Here is a 20,211-nt window from a genome sequence, read left to right as displayed (position 1 = left end):
AAGCTGAATTATACCATACTAATGTCAGTGGCTATACTAATGTCAGTCAAAATAGACTTTAAACAAAAAAAATCATTTTAATAGAGACAAGGCAAACATTTTATTATAATGAGTTCATTTATTAGAAAGATATACAAATTATAAACATATCCATACTAAAATCAACATCCCAAATCCATGCAGCAAAAACAGACAGAAATTGAGGGGAGAAATCACAACAGAAATTAGAAAATACTTTCAAATAAAAGCACAACATAACAGTACTTATGAGATCCAGCTAAAGCATACTTAAAGGGAAATTCGTAGCTGTATATGCCTGCATTAAAGAACTATCTCAAATCAGTGACCTAACCCTCCACCTTAAAAAAGCTGGAAAAAGAAGAGCAATCACAACGGAGCATGTAACAAAAATAAATGTTGAGATAAATGAAATAGAGAATATAAAAAGAGTAGAATAAGTCAACAAAACTTAGTCTGCTTCTGCTCGCTCAGTAGATATTCCCATGTCACTGTTCCTCTGTGAACATACTCAACATGTCTAAAATCTTGTGTTCATCATGCCCAGAAGACTGAGGAGTCCTACCATTGTTTTATGTGAGCTGCATTCACAGTCTTTAATACTTCCAAGATGAATTTTTTGGGGTAATCTTTGGCTCCTCCTTCTCTGCTCCCCAATTTCACATATTAAACCAGCTGCCTTTTATTCAGTCCTTTCTTTATTATTTTTTTTCTCAAATTTCTCCCTTAAAAAAAAAATGTTCTCTCTTTAGCTCCTATTTGGGTTCTCATCACCCTATTCCTAAACAATTGTGCTGACAGTCTCCTGAGTGATCTTCCAACTTTAGTTTCTCTGACATACTTAATGCACCCAACACAGTCTTGCCAATTAATCTATTTTAAACCACCGTTTGCATCATTTCTCCCCTCCACAGTCTACAATTATATACATAATAAAGAATTATTTCCTTAGCCTGGCTGTCAAGGTCCTCCACAGTCTTAGTTTTCTACCTACACCTTCCATTAGACTGTTATAAATTACTTCTTCCCCTTTCTCCTGATTAACATTCTTACTCCCACCTTTAATCATGTTGTATACATATTTCGCTTCATAAATTTGCTTATGATTCCCACCTGGACAATGTATCTGACATTCATCCATCCACATGGTATGGCATCCTCTTAACATTTCCTTAATTTAGCCTCAGTGATTATTACCTTTTCTAAATTTGTAGCACCAGCGTTCATTTCATTTATTTGGCAATTCTGCCTGTATTATGGTATTTCTTATATATTGGCCTGTTTTGATATTTCATTTTTAGATTTATTTAACTTTTTGTGTATGTATTTCTTAACTCCTAGAACAAGAATATTAAGCAAATATTAAACACATTAGAAAGGTTTTAATGCTATGCCTTAATCCTTTCCATTTTGGGTTTAATTCTTGTGGGGTTCTTTTTGTTTAAGTTTGATATATTCTCATACCCAGTAGAAATGCAAATTACAAAGAAAGTCACTTCTAATAAATATATATGGTTTTAAGGTAGAAGCAAGGTAATTAGAAAGATTATTTGGCTTTTTCATTTGTTTGTTTTTGAGACATGGTTTCACTCTGTCGCCCAGGCTGGATTGCAGTGGCTCTATCTCGGCTCATTGTAGCCTCTATCTCCTGGGCTCAAGCAATCATCCCACCTCAGCCTTTGGAGTAGCTGGGACCACAGGCTTGTGCCACCACATCCAGCTATTGGCTATTTGGCTTTTTAAGATAGATTACAGAGTGTGACACTGAATCTTACACAATTATATGTTGCTGTTAATCTCAGTATCCCTTTTTAGGATTCAAACCTGACAGCCTTGAGATTTTTATTTCTTAAAAGGAAAATATCTAAACATTGTTAAGCTGTAAGGCATTTTTATTATAGCCTTTAAAACAGGAATTTTTTCAAGTTTCATCAAAGGGCAATTTTTTAAGGACTTAGCTATAAATCCTGGGAAATAGATGTTCCTGATGGAATTCTTACCACTTGAATTATTTTAAGTACAACAGACCTGCTGGTACCCACTATTTTAAGATCCCTTAAATTCCAGCTGTCAACCAGGTGGTCCTTCTTATATTGGAAAAAATGAAGTATCATTTCTTCTTCATATTTATTTTTGACAAATGCTTATGTGCTTGTCCTAATTGGTTGAGGGCCGAACATATGTCCATAAGTACTTATAAGACAATGATACAAGTCAGACACATATATTCACATGAGCCCTGAAAGGAAATATACATAGATTTTTATGAAGAATTACAATGATAGACATTAGTACTTATATTTTTACCATTTACATGATAAAGTTATTTTGATACTTTATTATAGTGGAGTAAACTGTGTGCATATTAGAAAATTTTTAATTAGCTGGATTTTAGTTTTATCATTTCCAATAAATGTTTTCTAACATAGGGCTATTTTTTTTTTACTTTTTTCAACCTGGAATGTTAATTCCTAGTATACCTTGCAGTGAATTTTCTGGTCAATATAAATACCATGTAAATCCAGTTTATAATAGTCTTTTATTTTAGAGGTTTATTTTGTTTGCTATGATATATGATTTATTAAGTTTGAATAGATAATTTTAATAAAAGTCCAAATCATAAGTGTTAAAAACAATACTAACTATATATATTTGATAATATATAGAAAAAAGTTACATCACACTTAGTTTTTAATAGATAATGATCCAATAATATCTGAAGAAATAAAGATAAAAATATAAGGCATTTTTTTTATCCGTTGATATATCTGGACCTAGTGTGGTAAATGCCAGATTGTTTTTCAAATATTATTATAAAATACAGAATACCCAATTAATTTAATACTTCAGAAATTAAACAGGATTCCTATCAGGGAAATTTACTGAAATGTTTTTTCTAAAGCTTCAGTGGCCAAAAGACAGCAGTGGAATGTGAGAAACTAATTTTGGTTTGTTTTAACGCCTCAGAATGTTACAAATTAATCAAGTGCTACTTAAAGTCTAGAACTCATTAACTTTATAAGTTTTACTTTTCCCATGACAGAGATTAAGTTATAGCATAAAGCTTCTTTAGTCTCACATCGAGCAGGCTGCCATCCCCACTGTACAAGTGCCCTCTTATCTGTGATTTAGTGAGTTCAGTGTAGGCAGCGATGTGTGCAGTGACATAAAAGTACTAGTTTACTGTTGCGTAATGTTTATGTGCAACCAGGTACAAATCCATTCTGGTCGTGTCTTTCCTCTATTCCCAGTAATCTGCTTAGGTAAAGCAGACACTAATAGTTACTGTACCTGGAAGAAAAAATATATATGTATGTTTAAAAATACACACACACTCAACCAACATTCATTTGTTCACATGCTTTCAGTAAAGAAAAAGTCAAAGTAGATTTTAAGTATTTAATCATTTGTTTCTTATTTTAACAAATCTAAAAGGTAAAGTTACAGTCAATGTTTTTAAGGGTCACAAGTACATGTAAGATTTACACATCAAATAAAACTACCAGAGCTTTAACTAAACCCAAGTGCCAGCTAATTGCTGAAAGGCATATCTCATATTTAGCTGTACAGATTTTGCCATATTGTTCTTAGGAGAACAAGCAAGTGAGTTATGTGACATAAGGGTGTGAGTAAACCATTATGTAATAGTGTATATCCCCAGTAAACTAAAAATCAGCATGAATATGCAAGCAAAATTTAGTAGGCTAAATATTTTTTTCTTTTTTAACTTTATGTGGAGTGGCTGAGTTTATGGCATTTGTAGAACAGATTGAGATTTGTAATGAAAAGGGAAACAAAATGAAAAGTATTCAGAGAACAGCAGGGACCATTTGATGTGATTATGAAAGATGTTTCCTTATTCTATTTTTTTCTTTTGCAATCTAAAAACAGTAGCAGGGGGTTACAAGCAGAGTTCATCATAGGTTGTCGATCACTGTCATTTAACATTTGCAGGGGAAGATGTCTTTATTCAAGGACAGCTGGGCAAATCAGAGACACAGATTTGCAGTTAGTAGTCTGTCCAGCCTACACTAAATAAACAAGGATAGGGCAGACAAACCAGCCTCTCACATAAAAATATAATGGACTCCACTGACCTTGCTGCCCTCCATTCAGCTTCAATCCCAGTTGCATAAAAGCTTCACTACCCACTTTCAATTTCCTCTAATTACCTACATGATGTAGATAAGAAAATGAACCTTACCGATAGTCAGTGATCACACAGGAAATTAGCTAGACAAGTTGTTTAAAATTAGAGGAGTAATTTGGAGGTAAATAGAGTGTCCTACTAAGGAAGCAGTGGCTAGAAAGGATTTTTGTTTGCTTGTTTTTAACCGGGGATTGTGATTATTTTACTAGCTCACTCTCTGCTGATCTTGAGATTGCTGCTTTTCTAATTAATCTTAACTAAGTAAAAAACCTCCTCCGTAAGTATTCTGAAACACCCAGCATAAAATACTTGAGGGACCTAAGAACTAAGTAAAGTGGTGAAGCAAGCATGTCATATTCTAAAGAGCTTAGAGAAACTGTGAACTGGAATTTCAGGAGTACATGACCATGGTATTCACAGGAGAGCCTGGCAGAGCAATTGAGGATTAAATAGCAGTTGTCTTCAGTCTGTCTTCATTTTAAATCTCTTTTCAAGTCCATAATCAAAATATCATCTCCAAAAGGAAAAGAAAAAAACAACTTATAATATTTTCTATTCATTCTAAATAATCTAAAATAAATAATATTTTCTATCTTTTTCTTGTGGTTCATAGCACTTGAGTTTTAATTAAAAAACACTATAGGGTTTCAGAGTAATATACTCCATAATACTTTTTTTTTTCTTTCAGAAATGTTGCATTCCAGCTGTATTAATGCTTCTTTTTCTCTATCTTTCCACACTATTTTGAGTTAGTTCCACTGAGGTGCACTGGAAAGAGCATATTTCTTTATCACACATTGATGTACTTTTGTGAGCATTTAATTAATGTGGATTTAAAAGAAACCTAATTGGAGATTGGAGACTAAAGCTCACAGTATCAAATCTGCAGTTCAAGAGGATACAATTTCTGAATATTTTATCTTGAATTTGACTGTCTCTTATATTACAAGCACATATTGGTCTTTCAAAGAACCAATATTTTCAATGATACAATCACATATAAATTGTATGGTTACTTGAACAAAATGAATGTGAAACTACTAGTAAAGCGTAAGTTTTAAAAATCTTGTTTCTTTGAATAACATTTTAAGAATCATGATATTTTTTAGAGTAGGTTAATTAAATTTTATTTTACATAGTGAAGGACACTTACATAATTATAAACAAAGATTTACATCTGAAAACTGTAGAACAAAATTCAATTAACTCTTAAAATTCAGTTAACATCCTTTAGAGTATCAGATGTGATTATTATCATTATTATTACTATTATTTTTATTATTATTATTTCTACATTTACAGCACATCTTACCATGTTTAAGTGGTTTATAAACACTATCATATTGAATTCTCACACCAAACCCAAATTTAAGATAAGAAATTTGGGACCTGGGGAGTTACAGTTACTCTCAGAAGGTTACATAGCTTGGAAGTGGCAGAGCTGAAGATCACCTATTATATCAATTCCCAGATCTCACATTTCTCTGCACCACCTCATCCCACACCATGCCCACCCTAGAGATCTATAATATCTCTAAAGGGATGAGTTACTTACTACCACATTCTTTGGATTCCCTTTATTTCAAACACTGGAAGCAGAAAAAGAAGAACTGTCAAAGGAAGTAATAGCTGTTGATTAGACCTGTTAATTATAATTTTTAAATATGGAAACTAATATTGATTTGATAATTGATAAACATTTATAAACCAAATGTCAGCTCCTTTGAAGATCTCAAAAGTGTTGTCTGTGTCAAATTTGATAATGAAAAATGTCCTACTTACCAAAAGCATATGTTTAATTATAAAATCAGTGTAGACACTTTTGGATTATGACTCACTATCAAGTACAGTGTAGATATAACTTATATTTGAAAAATAATATTAAGCCTTTTTAAGAGTATGTTACTATAATAAGTGCCAGTCCCCCCTTTTCTATTCAAATTTGATTCTTAACCTATCTTCCCTCCTTCCTTTTTCTTTTAAAAAAATCATTTTGATTGTCTTTCAATTCAATCATAACTTCTTCACAGATACCTACATGCCCACTATTATTATATGTACCTCTTCCTCATTATATTTGTCCAGTTGCCATTTTGCATTTATTTGTGATTGTCTTTGATTAAGGTCTGGCTCCCCCGCTAGACTGCAGAGCTTCATAAAAGCAGAGAGTCATGTCTCTTTTTGTTTACCATTGTGTATACCTGTCCATAATATATGCTGAATAAATATGTGGTAAACAAGCTACCCAGCCCAGTAAGACCTTGTGGTTATTGAAGTACTTTTAATTTTTATTGAAGTGCATATAGTTTTTTGCAAAGAAATTAAGGAACCCTTAGTTAAGAAAGATTACTTCATGCACTAAGAAAAGGCATCACTGGGTTAACATTTTAGGAGGGTGACTGTCTGGATAACTACATAAGGCATTTTTATTAAACTTATTAAACTTAGATTAACTACATAAGGCATTTTTATTAAACTTATTAAACTTAGAAACTTATTAAACTTAGAAAAATATCTCTACTGCAGAGCATTCTTTCCAACCCACAATATACTCAACTGTTAGCAGACTCATCTGATACTGATACTACTGGCAGTGGTCAAATACACAATCCTAGTAAAGAAGGGGATTAATGCAATAAATCGCATAAATCTAGCAGAATTAGCATGGTTTAGAAGAGAACAGTAGAGTCACATCTTACATGGAGTTGAAATTCTAACAGAGTTGAAATTCTAACATAGGGAAATACAACTAAAAGTACTTATGATCAAAGTTACCTGCAAATAACCCCACAAGTGCAAGCATGGTCGAGTATAGTCAGCCCTGTTCAGATATGCTGATTCTCTGTGAGTTCAGCACTCCTAAGTTTTCCTCTACCATTGGAGCAGATCATTGTTTCTTTAGCACCAAATGACGTAGTTTGCTTACATTTACAAGGCAAGCCTTATGAAAAATGTATACTTTTGAATACTAGAAACATATTTAGAAAGATGTTCACACTTTCAGAGGTTTCTCTTTCTTGGGGGAAAATGGGAGTGTATAGTGTATGTAATTAAGTTGACCTACATAGTACTGAAGAAAGTAGATTATCTAATTAATAGATAATACTATTAATTAGTGTTTTCATTCAAAATCTGTAGACCCAATGCAGGTTGCAGTACTAAAATAGCTATTGAATTTTCTTCTGATAAAGGATCAGAAGGAATTGGATTTTACAAACAGTAGAAAGAAACATAAAATGTGAATAAAGTTTTAGACTATGAAACAGAATTAAAGCTGATTTCTTCTCCTTCCACCACCTCCACCGAACTATCTGGATTCTTGCTGTTTCTTTAAGTGTATTTTGCATACTTGACAGAAAGCTCCTGCTCATGGATGTTCCCAACTCCACTGCTACTAATAGCATCATCATTCTCCTCATCCCTGAAGCTTAAACCTCAGATGCTCCTTATCAGTTTTCATGGATCTACTCACACTATTTTCTTTGCCTGGAATGCAGGGAATCTCTCCTCTCTCCTCTTCTACAAATTGTTCTAAGCCTAGAACAAATGCCGTGTCTTCTGGGAAACTTTCCAACACATCCAGTTTTCTTCAGTGCTCTTCTCTGTAGAATGTCTTATTCCTCACTTAAAATAATTATTCATTTATATAATTTGTTTCCCTAAATATTATTTTAATTTCTTCGAAGGAAAATTTTTTTTTAGATTTCTGAGTCATTCTCTTCCTTATTTGCTATTATATTTTTCTTAAACCAGTTGGCAAGGCTGGGAAAATAAGTGAACTTTCTGATGGGGACTTTGATGGAGCTTAAACAGGTTGAAATGAGTCAGTCAGCAGGTAACAGTAGTTCAGTCCTGATTCACCTGAAATCCAAGAATAATAGCACTGTCTTATATAGCTGATCCCTCATTTTTGGCAAATGTCTTCAAAGAAAAAAGGAAAAAACTAACATGACATACAAGAAGAAAACCAAGGTGACACACAGGGTTAAATAAACATTGTTAACTGCTAATGTGTCAGCATATAGTTCTTCCATAAAATAGTCCAAAATAGTGAAGACAGTATTCAAAACAGCGTAGAATAGCCATAACATTGTTTTATTATTACCAAGAAAAACAAGGGACATAATTAACAAATATTTATCAATTCAGTTAAACAGAATGTTCCAAATAATATTCAAGATACTTTTTCAGCCTGCTGTATTAAATCTGTTGAAACTATTTTTGCACAACATTTTTCAGTCTCGTGGACTCACCATTTTTCCTCTCATTAGAGGGCCTTTGTATACAGCAGTCCCCCCTTATTTGCAGTTTTTCTTTCCAGGTTTCAGTTACCCATGGTCAACCACAATCCAAAAATAGGTGCCTACATTACACAAAGTATTTTGAGAGAGAAAGAGGACATTCACAAAATTCCTATTACAATATATTATTATAATTGTTTTATGTTATTATTAGTTATTGTTGTTCATCTCTTACTCTACCTAATTTATAAATTAAACTTTATCATAGATATGTATGTATACATAGGAAAAACATAGTATATATAAGGCTTGTTACTATCCGGAGTTTCATGTGTCCACTGGGGTTCTTGGAATGTATCCCCTGTGGATAAGGGAGAACTACTGTATACTATTCCTAGAACACTGCTCACTTCTCTTTTCACCTAGTTAATATCTGCTCATCCTGTGTATCTTAGTTTGAATGCCTTTTCCTTCAGAAAGCCTTCCTAACCTTCCTAACTTGGTCAAATTTCTTTACTAAACTCTCTCATGTTTCCATGTATCTCTTCCTCATAGCACTTGTCACCATATCAAATTTGCGTTTATATATGTAGTTGGTTGAATAATGTCTGTCTGTCACACTAGGGAGCTTGACTGTGCCAAGAGCCTACAATGGCATATGGTAGATACTCAAAAATATTTATTAAATTATTTCATACAAAGTTTTGATATAGGAAGTTTCCTATTAATATAGTCTAAATTTTTTCATAAGGATTTAATACTATCGTCATTGCCCTATTTTTTAGTACTTTTGTAGTATATACTTGGCATAGACAAGAATCCATGAGTGCAAATCAAAAGTTGTCTTATTTTTCTCTATGAACACACCTCCCGCCATGACCACTCCCCTAGGTAGCTAGTAATCTGTTTGCTGTTCCTATAGATTCATTTGCATTTTCTAGAGTATGATATAAATGAAATCCTAGTGTATGTATTCCTGTTTTTTTTTTTTGGTCTGGCTTCTTTGACTCAACATAATTATTTTGATACTCATTCATGTTCTGGCAAACATCAATCATTAATTCCTTTTATTGCTAAAATTCCATTGTGTGGATGTGACACAGTTGTTTACCTTCTCACCTGTTGATGGACATTTAAGTTTTTTTCTGATTTTTTTTTCACTTTACAAATAATGCTGCTGCCAACTACTGTGTACAAGTCTTTGTTGTATGGACATACACCTTCTTTTCTCTTGGATAAATCCCTAGGAATGGAATAGCTGGATCACATGGTGGGTGTATGTTTAATGTTTTAAGAAAACGTGAGACTCTTTTCCAAAGAAATTGGAACATCTTACATTCCCACCAGCTATGCATGAAATTTCCATTTCTTTCCCATTCTCTCCAACACTTGCTATGTCACAGTTATTTTAATTTTGGCCATTCTAATTTATATTTTTCTTAAAACTAGTGATATGAGACATCTTTGCATAAAGTATCTGTTAAAATCTTTAGCCCTTCTTTTACTGGGCTGTTTGTTTTCTCATTGTTGGAGCTTTGAGAGAACCTTATATATTCTGGATACAAGTCCTAGATCAGATATCTGCTTTGCAGATACTTTCACTCTGTGGCTTTTATTTTTAGTATTTTAACAATATGTTTTAAATCTTGATGATGTTCAGCTGATCTTTTTTTTTCTTGTATGGGTCATGTTTTAACTGTCCCATCAAATAACTTTTTTCCTAATTCCAGGTAACAAAGATGTTCTGTGTTTTCTTCTAGAACTTTTAAAGTTTTAGATTTTATATTTAGTTCTATGATACATTTTGAGTGAATTTTCTTATGGTATAAAATAAGGATTGAAGTTGATTCTTTTTTGCCATATGGATACCCAGTTATTCTACTACCACTTCTTGAAAAGACTATTCTCCCCTGCTTTGCCTTTGAGCCTTGGTCAAAAATTAGTTGCCCTTGTATATGTGGGTTATTTTTGGACTCCTTGTCCAATTCCAATGTATACATTTTTGCTTAGTGTAGCTTTATAAGTCATGTAGTGCTCATGGAGAACATGCTTAAAAATCCATCATGATGGGAAATATTTCATTCTCAAAAAAAAAATTATCTTCTTCCTGTTGTGGTAGTTGTGAACACTAGATATTTTTTTCCATGGGGTCAAAAGGTACCTAAGTATATGATTGTGAATGAAAAAAATAGGGGACAGAAATCAGGTATTGGCAGTTTTTCCATATTTATTTGTGTGTGAATTTTTAATATAAATGTGGAAACATAAAGCATTAATGCAAATCAAAATGTTTCAGTGAACAAGTTTCAGCAATTCAGCTTTATGATAACTATAAATAAACTTGTTAAATTTTTCTGGACAATGCCAGGATTTGGATTTTTTTTAAACAAGTAAATTTCTTATTGACAGCAACTAAATGATGTTGGTTGCATTTCTATCATACAGTAGATTCCATCCGTTCACTGTATTTTTCTGAGTTGTCCTACATGCAAGCACGTTTTTAATGTTGTCTGTCTTCTGTGCTGTTCCTGTAAGTTTGCTATTAAAATACATTAAACTTTAAAAAAAAATAATGTAGGGCTAGCTCTTCAACGTTGGTCTTTTTATCCTGAGTGCTTTTGGCTATTCTAGGTCCTTTACATTTCCATGTGAATTTTAGAATCAACTTGTCAATTTCTAACACACACAACATAGGGCCTGCTGCAGCTTCAACTGAAATTGTATTAAATCTGTAGATCAATTTGGGAGAATTAAGGTATAACCCTTCATTTAGTTGGATCCTCTTTATTTTTTCCTAGCAGTGTTTTCTTTGTTTTGTTTTCAATATCCAGCTTTTCATATTTTTATCAGATTCATCTCTAAGTGTACTTCATATATATAATGTTATCATGAATTCCTTTTTTATTTCTGATTGTTGGTTCCAAATAAACAGAAAAATACAATCAATTTTTGTATATTAATTTTGTATCCTACACCCTTGCCAAACTTATTTTTTAAATATCATTGGGCTTTCTACATTGATGGTCATGTCAACTGCAAATAAAGATAGTTGTACCTCTTCCTTTCCAATCTAGATGCCTTTATTTCTTATTGTTGCCTGATTGTACTGGCTAGAACCTGTGGTACAGTGTTGAATAGAAATAGTAAGAGCAGACCAGGCATGGTGGTTCACATATGTAATCCCAGCGCTTTGGGATGCTAAGGCAGAAAGTTGCTTGAGGCAAGGAGTTTGAGATCAGCCTCCGCAACATAGTAAGATCTCAAGTCTACAAAAAATATTTTTTTTAATTAGCCAAGCATGGTGGTGCATGCCTACTCTGAAGGCTAAGGTGAGAGGATAACGAGCCCAGGAGTTTGAGGCTGCAGTGAGCTGATTGTGCCACTACATTTCAGCATGGGCGACAAGAGTGAGGCCCTATCTCTGTTTTTTAAAAAGAGAATAATTAGTAGTAGTGGTGAAAGCAGAAATTCCTGTTTTGTTCCAGATCTTAGGGGAGAAACATTCAGTCTGTCACTATTAAATGTTAGCCATAGATTTCTCAGAAGTGCCATTTATGGCCAGCGCTGTGGCTCACGCCTGTAATCCCAGCACTTTTGGAGGCCGAGGCTTGCAGATCACAAGGTCAAGAGATCGAGACCATCCTAGCTAACAGGGTGAAACCCCGTCTCTACTAAAAATAAAAAAATTAGCCAGGTGTGCTGGCACACGCCTGTAGTCCCAGCTACTTGGGAGGCTGGGGCAAGAGAAGCGCTTGAACCTGGGAGGTAGAGGTTGCGGTGAGCCGAGATGGTGCCACTGGCACTCCAGCCTGGGCGACAGAGCAAGACTCCGTCTCAAAAAAAAGCAACAAAAAAAGAAATGCCATTTATGAGGTTGAAAAAGTAACCCTCCTTTTCTTAGTTTGCTGAGAGTTTTTGTTAGGCATGGATGTTGAACTTTGTCAGATTTTTTTTTTCTGTATAACTGAGATGATAATGTGGTTTTTCTTTTAAAGTTTATTTATAAGGTGAATTATATTTATTGATGTTTGAGTGTTTAACCAATCCTGCATCCCCAGAATAAAATTCATTTGGTCATGATGTATTATTCTGTTCATATATTGTTAAATTTGCTAAAATTTTGTTTAGAATTTTTACGTTTATGAGAGATATTTTGTGGTTTTCTTGTCCTTTAATGTTATTGTCTAGTTTTGACATAAGGACAGAACTGGTGCCATCAAATTAGTTGGGAAATATTTCTGTCTCTTTGATGTTCCAGGAAAGTTCTTACAGAATTGGTTTTAATTCTTTCTTAAATGTTTGATAGAATTCACTAGGGAAGCTATCAGGTCATGGAGTTTTCTCTGTCAGAAGATTTTTTACTACAAATTGAATTTCTTTAATACATGTAAAGATTTTCAGGTTATTTCTTCTTGAGTTTTCTATTTCTTCTTTTTTTTGTCTTTCAAGGAGTTTATCTATTTCATCTTAGTTTTTACAGGTAAAGGCATAAAGCTGTTCATATTATTTTTTAATTATTATTTTAGTATCTGTAAAACCTGTAGTTATGTCACCCCTCTTATACCTGATATTGGTGTGTGTCTTCTCTCCTTTTTCCCTGATCTGTTTGCTAGAGGAGTATCAGTGTTGTTGATCTTCTTAAAGAACTGGCTTTTGGTCTCATTTGTTTTCTCTATTGTATTTGTTTCCTATTTCAGTGATTTGTTCACTTTAATTTTCATCCTTTCCTTTCTTTTGCTTATTTGGACTTAATTTCCTGTTCTTTTTCTAGTTTTTTAAGGTGGACACAAAAGTCACTGATTTGAGACCTTTCTTCAATTCTAATATAGATGTTTAGTTTTATAAATCCCTCCTAAGTACTGTTCCAATGATGTCCCACAAAATCTGAGACGTTATATTTTTATTTTCATTCAGTGCAAAATACTTTCTCATTTCCTTTTTTATTTTTTCTTTCAATCATGAGTTAGAGGTGTATTACTTAGTTTCTAAATATTTGGGATTTTCCAGAGATCTGTCTGTCATTGGTTTCTCATTTCATTTTCTTGCAGTCAAAGTATCACTTGAAATTTGTTTTTATGGCCCTCTAATATGATCTCAGTAAATAGTCTCTGTGTTCTTGAGAATAAATATATTCAACTGTTATTGCGTTGTGTGTTTTATAAATGTCAATCAAGTCAGCTTAGTTAACAGTGTTGTTCAATTCTATATTCTTGCTGATTTTTTCAACTTGTTTTAGTGATTATTAAAAGATAGGTATTGTCCCTGTTTGCAGACGACGTGATTGTTTATCTAGAAAACCCCATCGTCTCAGCCCAAAATCTCCTTAAGCTGATAAGCAACTTCAGCAAAGTCTCAGGATACAAAATCAATGTACAAAAATCACAAGCATTCCTATACACCAACAACAGACAAACAGAGAGCCAAATCATGAGTGAACTCCCATTCGCAATTGCTTCAAAGAGAATAAAATACCTAGGAATCCAACTTACAAGGGATGTGAAGGACCTCTTCAAGGAGAACTACAAACCACTGCTCAAGGAAATAAAAGAGGATACAAACAAATGGAAGAACATTCCATGCTCATGGGTAGGAAGAATCAATATCGTGAAAATGGCCATACTTCCCAAGGTAATTTACAGATTCAATGCCATCCCCATCAAGCTACCAATGACTTTCTTCACAGAATTGGAAAAAACTACTTTAAAGTTCATATGGAACCAAAAAAGAGCCCGCATCGCCAAGTCAATCCTAAGCCAAAAGAACAAAGCTGGAGGCATCACACTACCTGACTTCAAACTATACTACAAGGCTACAGTAACCAAAACAGCATGGTACTGGTACCAAAACAGAGATATAGATCAATGGAACAGAACAGAGCCCTCAGAAATAACGCCACTTACCTACAACTATCTGATCTTTGACAAACCTGAGAAAAACAAGCAATGGGGAAAGGATTCCCTATTTAATAAATGGTGCTGGGAAAACTGGCTAGCCATATGTAGAAAGCTGAAACTGGATCTCTTCCTTACACCTTATACAAAAATCAATTCAAGATGGATTAAAGATTTAAACGTTAGACCTAAAACCATAAAAACCCTAGAAGAAAACCTAGGCATTACCATTCAGGACATAGGCGTGGGCAAGGACTTCATGTCCAAAACACCAAAAGCAATGGCAACAAAAGCCAAAATTGACAAATGGGATCTAATTAAACTAAAGAGCTTCTGCACAGCAAAAGAAACTACCATCAGAGTGAACAGGCAACCTACAACATGGGAGAAAATTTTTGCAACCTACTCATCTGACAAAGGGCTAATATCCAGAATCTACAATGAACTCAAACAAATTTACAAGAAAAAAACAACCCCATCAAAAAGTGGGCGAGGGACATGAACAGACACTTCTCAAAAGAAGACATTTATGCAGCCAAAAAACACATGAAAAAATGCTCATCATCACTGGCCATCAGAGAAATGCAAATCAAAACCACTATGAGATATCATCTCACACCAGTTAGAATGGCAATCATTAAGAAGTCAGGAAACAACAGGTGCTGGAGAGGATGTGGACAAATAGGAATACTTTTACACTGTTGGTGGGACTGTAAACTAGTTCAACCATTGTGGAAGTCAGTGTGGCGATTCCTCAGGGATCTAGAACTAGAAATACCATTTGACCCAGCCATCCCATTACTGGGTATATACCCAAATGACTATAAATCATGCTGCTATAAAGACACATGCACACGTATGTTTATTGCGGCATTATTCACAATAGCAAAGACTTGGAACCAACCCAAATGTCCAACAATGATAGACTGGATTAAGAAAATGTGGCACATATACACCATGGAATACTATGCAGCCATAAAAAATGATGAGTTCATGTCCTTTGTAGGGACATGGATGAAACTGGAAACCATCATTCTCAGTAAACTATCGCAAGACCAAAAAACCAAACACCGCATATTCTCACTCATAGGTGGGAATTGAACAATGAGATCACATGGACACAGGAAGGGGAATATCACACTCTGGGGACTGTGGTGGGGAGGGGGGAGTGGGGGGATAACATTGGGAGATATACCTAATGCTAGATGACGAGTTAGTGGGTGCAGCGCACCAGCATGGCACATGTATACATATGTAACTAACCTGCACAATGTGCACATGTACCCTAAAACTTAAAGTATAATTAAAAAAAAAAAAAAAAGAAAAAAAAAAGATAGGTATTGAAATCTTCAGCAATACTTGTGATTTTTTTTCTATTTCTCCATGTACTTCTACAAGTTTTTTTCATGGATTTTGAAGCTGTTATTCAGGACATAAATGTTTCAGATTGTTATGTCCTTCTGATTGATTGACTCCTTTATAGTTAATGAAGTTACCGTCTTTATTCATGATGATAATCTTTGCTCTGAAATCTACTTTATCTGAAATTAATATAGCCATTCTGCCTTTCTTTGAACTACTGTTAGCATAGTATATCTTTTTCTATTCCTTTACTTTTAACATATTTGTCTCTCTATACATTAATATATACATATCTACACATATATACATGTATTTATATATGTATATTAGTGCGTGTTTGGTAGTAGGCAAACATATATAGTTGGTCCTCTGTGTCTATGGGTTCTGCATTCATAGATTAATCAATTGCAGATCGAAAATATTCATTAAAAAATGGCTGCATTTGTACTGAACATGTATAGACTTTTCTTTGTTGCCATTATTCCCCAAACAACACAGTATAACAACTATGTACATAGCATTTACGTTGTATTAAGTATTATAAGTAATCTAGAGATGACTTAAAGTATACAGTAGGATATGTGTAAGTTACATGCAAATACTACACATTTTATATAAGAGACTTGAGTATCTGGATTTAAGTATCTGCAGGGGGTCCTGGAACCAATCCTCCATGGATACCAAGGGACAACTGTAGTTGGGTCATGCTTTATTATGTAGATAATAAACTCTAATTATGTATTGTAAACTCCATAATGCATTATTTATTATTTTTGTTTAAACAATCATTTTGTATTGAGTGATATTAAAATAGTAATAACAAATTATTACATATTTATCCATGAAATTACCACTTTTAGTGCTCTTCATTTCTTTGTGTAGATCCATATTTTCATCTGGTATAATTTGTCTTCTGCCTGAACAATGACTTTAACATTAAGCATGTCAGCTGAATTATTTCAGCTTTTGTATGTTTGAAAATTCTTCACTTTTGAAAGATTTATTTTCACTGAATTTAGCATTCTAGATTGACAGTTGTTTTTCTTTTTTTATTTTATTATTATTATTTTTTTTTGACGGAGTCTTGCTCTGTCTCCAGGCTGAAGTGCAGTGGCGCCATCTCGGCTCACTGCAACCTCTGCCTCCCGAGTTCAAGCGATTCTCCTGCTTCAGTCTCCCGAGTAGCTGGGACTACAGGTGCGTGCCACCATGCCCAGCTAATTCATTGTATTTTTAGTAGAGATGGGGTTTCACCATGTTGGCCAGGATGGTCTCAATCTCTTGACCTCGTGATCCACCGGCCTCAGCCTCCCAAAGTGCTGGGATTACAGGCGTGAGCCACCGCGCCCGGCCCGACAGTTGTTTTTCTTACAGTAAATTAAACATGTTGCTTCACTGTTGCCTTATGGCATTATTTCTGATGAGAAACCTGGTTTCTTATCTTCCTTCCACTGTACATAATATAGTGTTTCCTCTGGCTGCTTTTCATATTTTCTATTTATTAGTGATTTTGAGCAATTCAGTAGTGATGAATTATGGTTGTATAGTTTTCTTCATTTTTCTTTGGTTGAGGTTTGTTGAATTTCTTGAATCTATAGATTTATAGTTTATATAAAATTAGACCTTTTCCAGTGACTATTTCTTCAAACTTTTTTCTGCCCTTCCTTCCACACTGTGCATTAGGCCACTTGAAGTTGTCTCACAACTCATTGATGTTGTGTTGATTTTTTTAATTCTTTTTTCTCTTTGTGTTTCATTTTTAATAGTGTCTATTGATGTCTTTAAGTTTACAAATTTCTTCATTGTGTATTCTTCCATTAATAAAATTCAGTGTATTTTTCATCTCAGACATTGTAATTTTCATCTCTAGAAATTTGAATTGAGTAGTTGTCAGTAACTTTTTAAATATGTAAAATACAGTTGTAACAACTGTTTTGTCTGCTAATTCTAAGATCTATGTCAGTCCTAAGTTTTCATTGATTGATTATTCTCCTTGTTATAGATCCTCTTTTCCTGTTTTTTTGCATAGTTGATAATCATTAATTGGATGACATACATTGTGAATTTCACCTTCTTGAGTACTGTATTTTTTGTATTCCTATAAATCTTCTTGAGCTCTGTTCTGGAATGCAGTTAATTTACTTGGAAGCTGTTTGATCCTTTTAGGTGTTGCTTTTTGATTTGCTGGGCAGGTCTAGAGTAATATTTGTCATAGAGCTAATTATTCTCCACTACTTAGGCAAGGTTGTCTTCATCTCCTCAATACAGGTAGTCCTCCAGGTGTACCTGGATTCTCTCTCACTACACCACAGTGTGGTAATGCTCCATGCAGTAAGCTGAGGCAGTGCTAAGGGTCACCTAGTTTGTTTTCTATATATCAGAGATCATTCTCTTTCATAGTTTTATGTTCAGCACCTGGAAGACCACTGTTTCATAGGTTTTTGTCTTTTTTTTTTTTAATTTTTTGGAGGAAGTTGGCAGTTGCAGTAGGAGGATAAATCCAGCCCCTGTTTGAATATTAACATATCCAATTAATGCTATGTCTGATGTAGGATTCATATCAACATCCATGGACAATCTCAAATAACTACATATTTGGAAAAATATGATTTTTGTTTCACAACAAACGCTAATAAATAGATCAGTCTATTTTTTAACAGAACAGTTCTAGTTTCGCTTGTAGGTTCAATTGGCACTTATTGACTGATATCATGGAGACTACTTTTCACTACTGTACCCTAAAAAATCTAAGATGAAAAATCAAAACATTCCAGAACAATCTAACTCTCTGTATGATCTAATTGGTTACAATAAATAGTAAGTAATAATTCTGCTCTTTACCCTTTTCTCATCTTGCCAATCTTATCCTTGCCCCTTTCTCCAGCCCTGTCTTATTTCTTCCATTCATTCACAAGATCTTGAGTTAAACATCACTTTTTCAGAAAGCTTTCCCTCACCCTCTAAAATAAGAAGGTCCCCCAAACTGAATTGCCATTCAACACTCTGTACTTTTACCATGTCGTAACATTTATTACACTTTATATAATTTTTTTATCTACCTCTCAGTTTCTGGTTCACTGCTGTGGCCCCAATGTCATGTATAGTGTGTGATGCCTAGTAAATACTCTGTTATTTTTGTTGACTATAAATACAAAGGAACATTCATGAATTTCACAGATTGTACATTATTCACTATCATTAATACATTGCTTGTGTATTAATGATAATATTGAACAAGCAAAATTCTAAGGGATATGGTTATTGTATGATTTTTCTGAGCCATGTTTTAAATGTCAGTAAAGCTAAGAAGTACATTAATTATTATACTTTGATCCAACAATGTGGGGCTTTTTTTTTTTTTTTCAGGATGCAGAAGAATATACAGATTTGCCAGTGAGACACAATGAAGATCATATGAATAGTGAACTGGCAAAATGTCTTCCCATTGAATCAAATCCTCATTCATTTGACAGCCCTCACACCAAAGCACACCTCCTGCTACAGGCACATCTCAGCCGAGCCATGCTACCCTGCCCAGATTATGACACTGATACCAAAACAGTCTTGGACCAAGCTCTCAGAGTATGTCAGGTATGAAAGTCATTTCTAATACCTATGTGTGTTTTCTCCCATCATTCCTGCCCTCTTTTTTCTAGTTTTAGGATAAAATGTACTTGCATTTAGCAACTTTATGGTAGCATTGTTGAGAAACAACTGGTTGATCATATCAAGAATTTCCAAAGTAAAAGCAAATATAAATGAAATGAGATGACAGTTTTAGTCACCCATTCTACTAAAACATATTGAAGGCAAACTACGTGCCAGATACTTTTCTAGGCACTGAGCATATAATAATTAACAAGACAGAAGAGTCCCTTCTGTTACGGACTTTCACTCAAGACGGGGAAGACTGACAATTTAAAATATAAATTAATAGGTAATAACTGCCATTTTTCAATAACTGCTATTTTTTTAAAAAATAAAGAATGGTAAAATAAATAAAGAGAAAGACGGAGGGTAATGTTTTGTACTATTTTTTAATAGGGTGTTCAGGAACTATCTCACTGGTAAGGTAACATTTAACTAAAAATGAAAGAAGAGAGTGAACCATAGGGTCTCTGGAGGTGTGTATTCAAACACTAAGAAAGTTTGCATGTAGGAAGTTACTTGGTATATTCAAGGAGTATCAAAGAGGCTTATTGTAAAAAAGGTTGAAAGAGATGGTTAAAACAATAAAAAAAAGTGAGAAGTATTGCAGTTTTTACATTTTGCAAGTATCTTTAATCTCCAACTTAAGAGATCAACTAGATTTATATATCTTCTTTTACAATCAACATAAAATGTCTATTGCAATAGGATGTGTTAGTTGAAGTATATGAAAAAAATCCAGCCTAGAGAGGTAAACAGTTTAAAAAGAGAAGAGTATTTTTATAGCCTTTTCAGATAATTGTGGGTATTCTTTAATGCTACACTAGAATCTGACAAGTGATATTTCTTGAAGGTTAGTTGCAATATGGAATCTGAAGCCATATCAATGACCTTTTTATAC

At 33.8% G+C, this 20,211-nt stretch overlaps 1 protein-coding gene across 3 annotated transcripts in view; it reads left to right on the top strand.

Annotated features, from left to right (window-relative positions):
• Positions 1-20,211, top strand: part of ASCC3 (activating signal cointegrator 1 complex subunit 3) — a 375,365-nt gene that overhangs the window by 324,592 nt on the left and 30,562 nt on the right. For all 3 annotated transcript variants that reach the window (XM_003824353.6, XM_034962598.3, XM_063605419.1), the window contains one exon: positions 19,029-19,253. In XM_003824353.6, the coding sequence (XP_003824401.4) occupies positions 19,029-19,253 (225 nt within the window). The remainder of the gene's footprint in view (positions 1-19,028; positions 19,254-20,211) is intronic.

Source organism: Pan paniscus, chromosome 5, assembly GCF_029289425.2.
Source record: "Pan paniscus chromosome 5, NHGRI_mPanPan1-v2.0_pri, whole genome shotgun sequence".
Classification (NCBI taxonomy): domain Eukaryota; kingdom Metazoa; phylum Chordata; class Mammalia; order Primates; family Hominidae; genus Pan; species Pan paniscus.
This window is presented reverse-complemented; position numbering and strand designations above follow the sequence as displayed.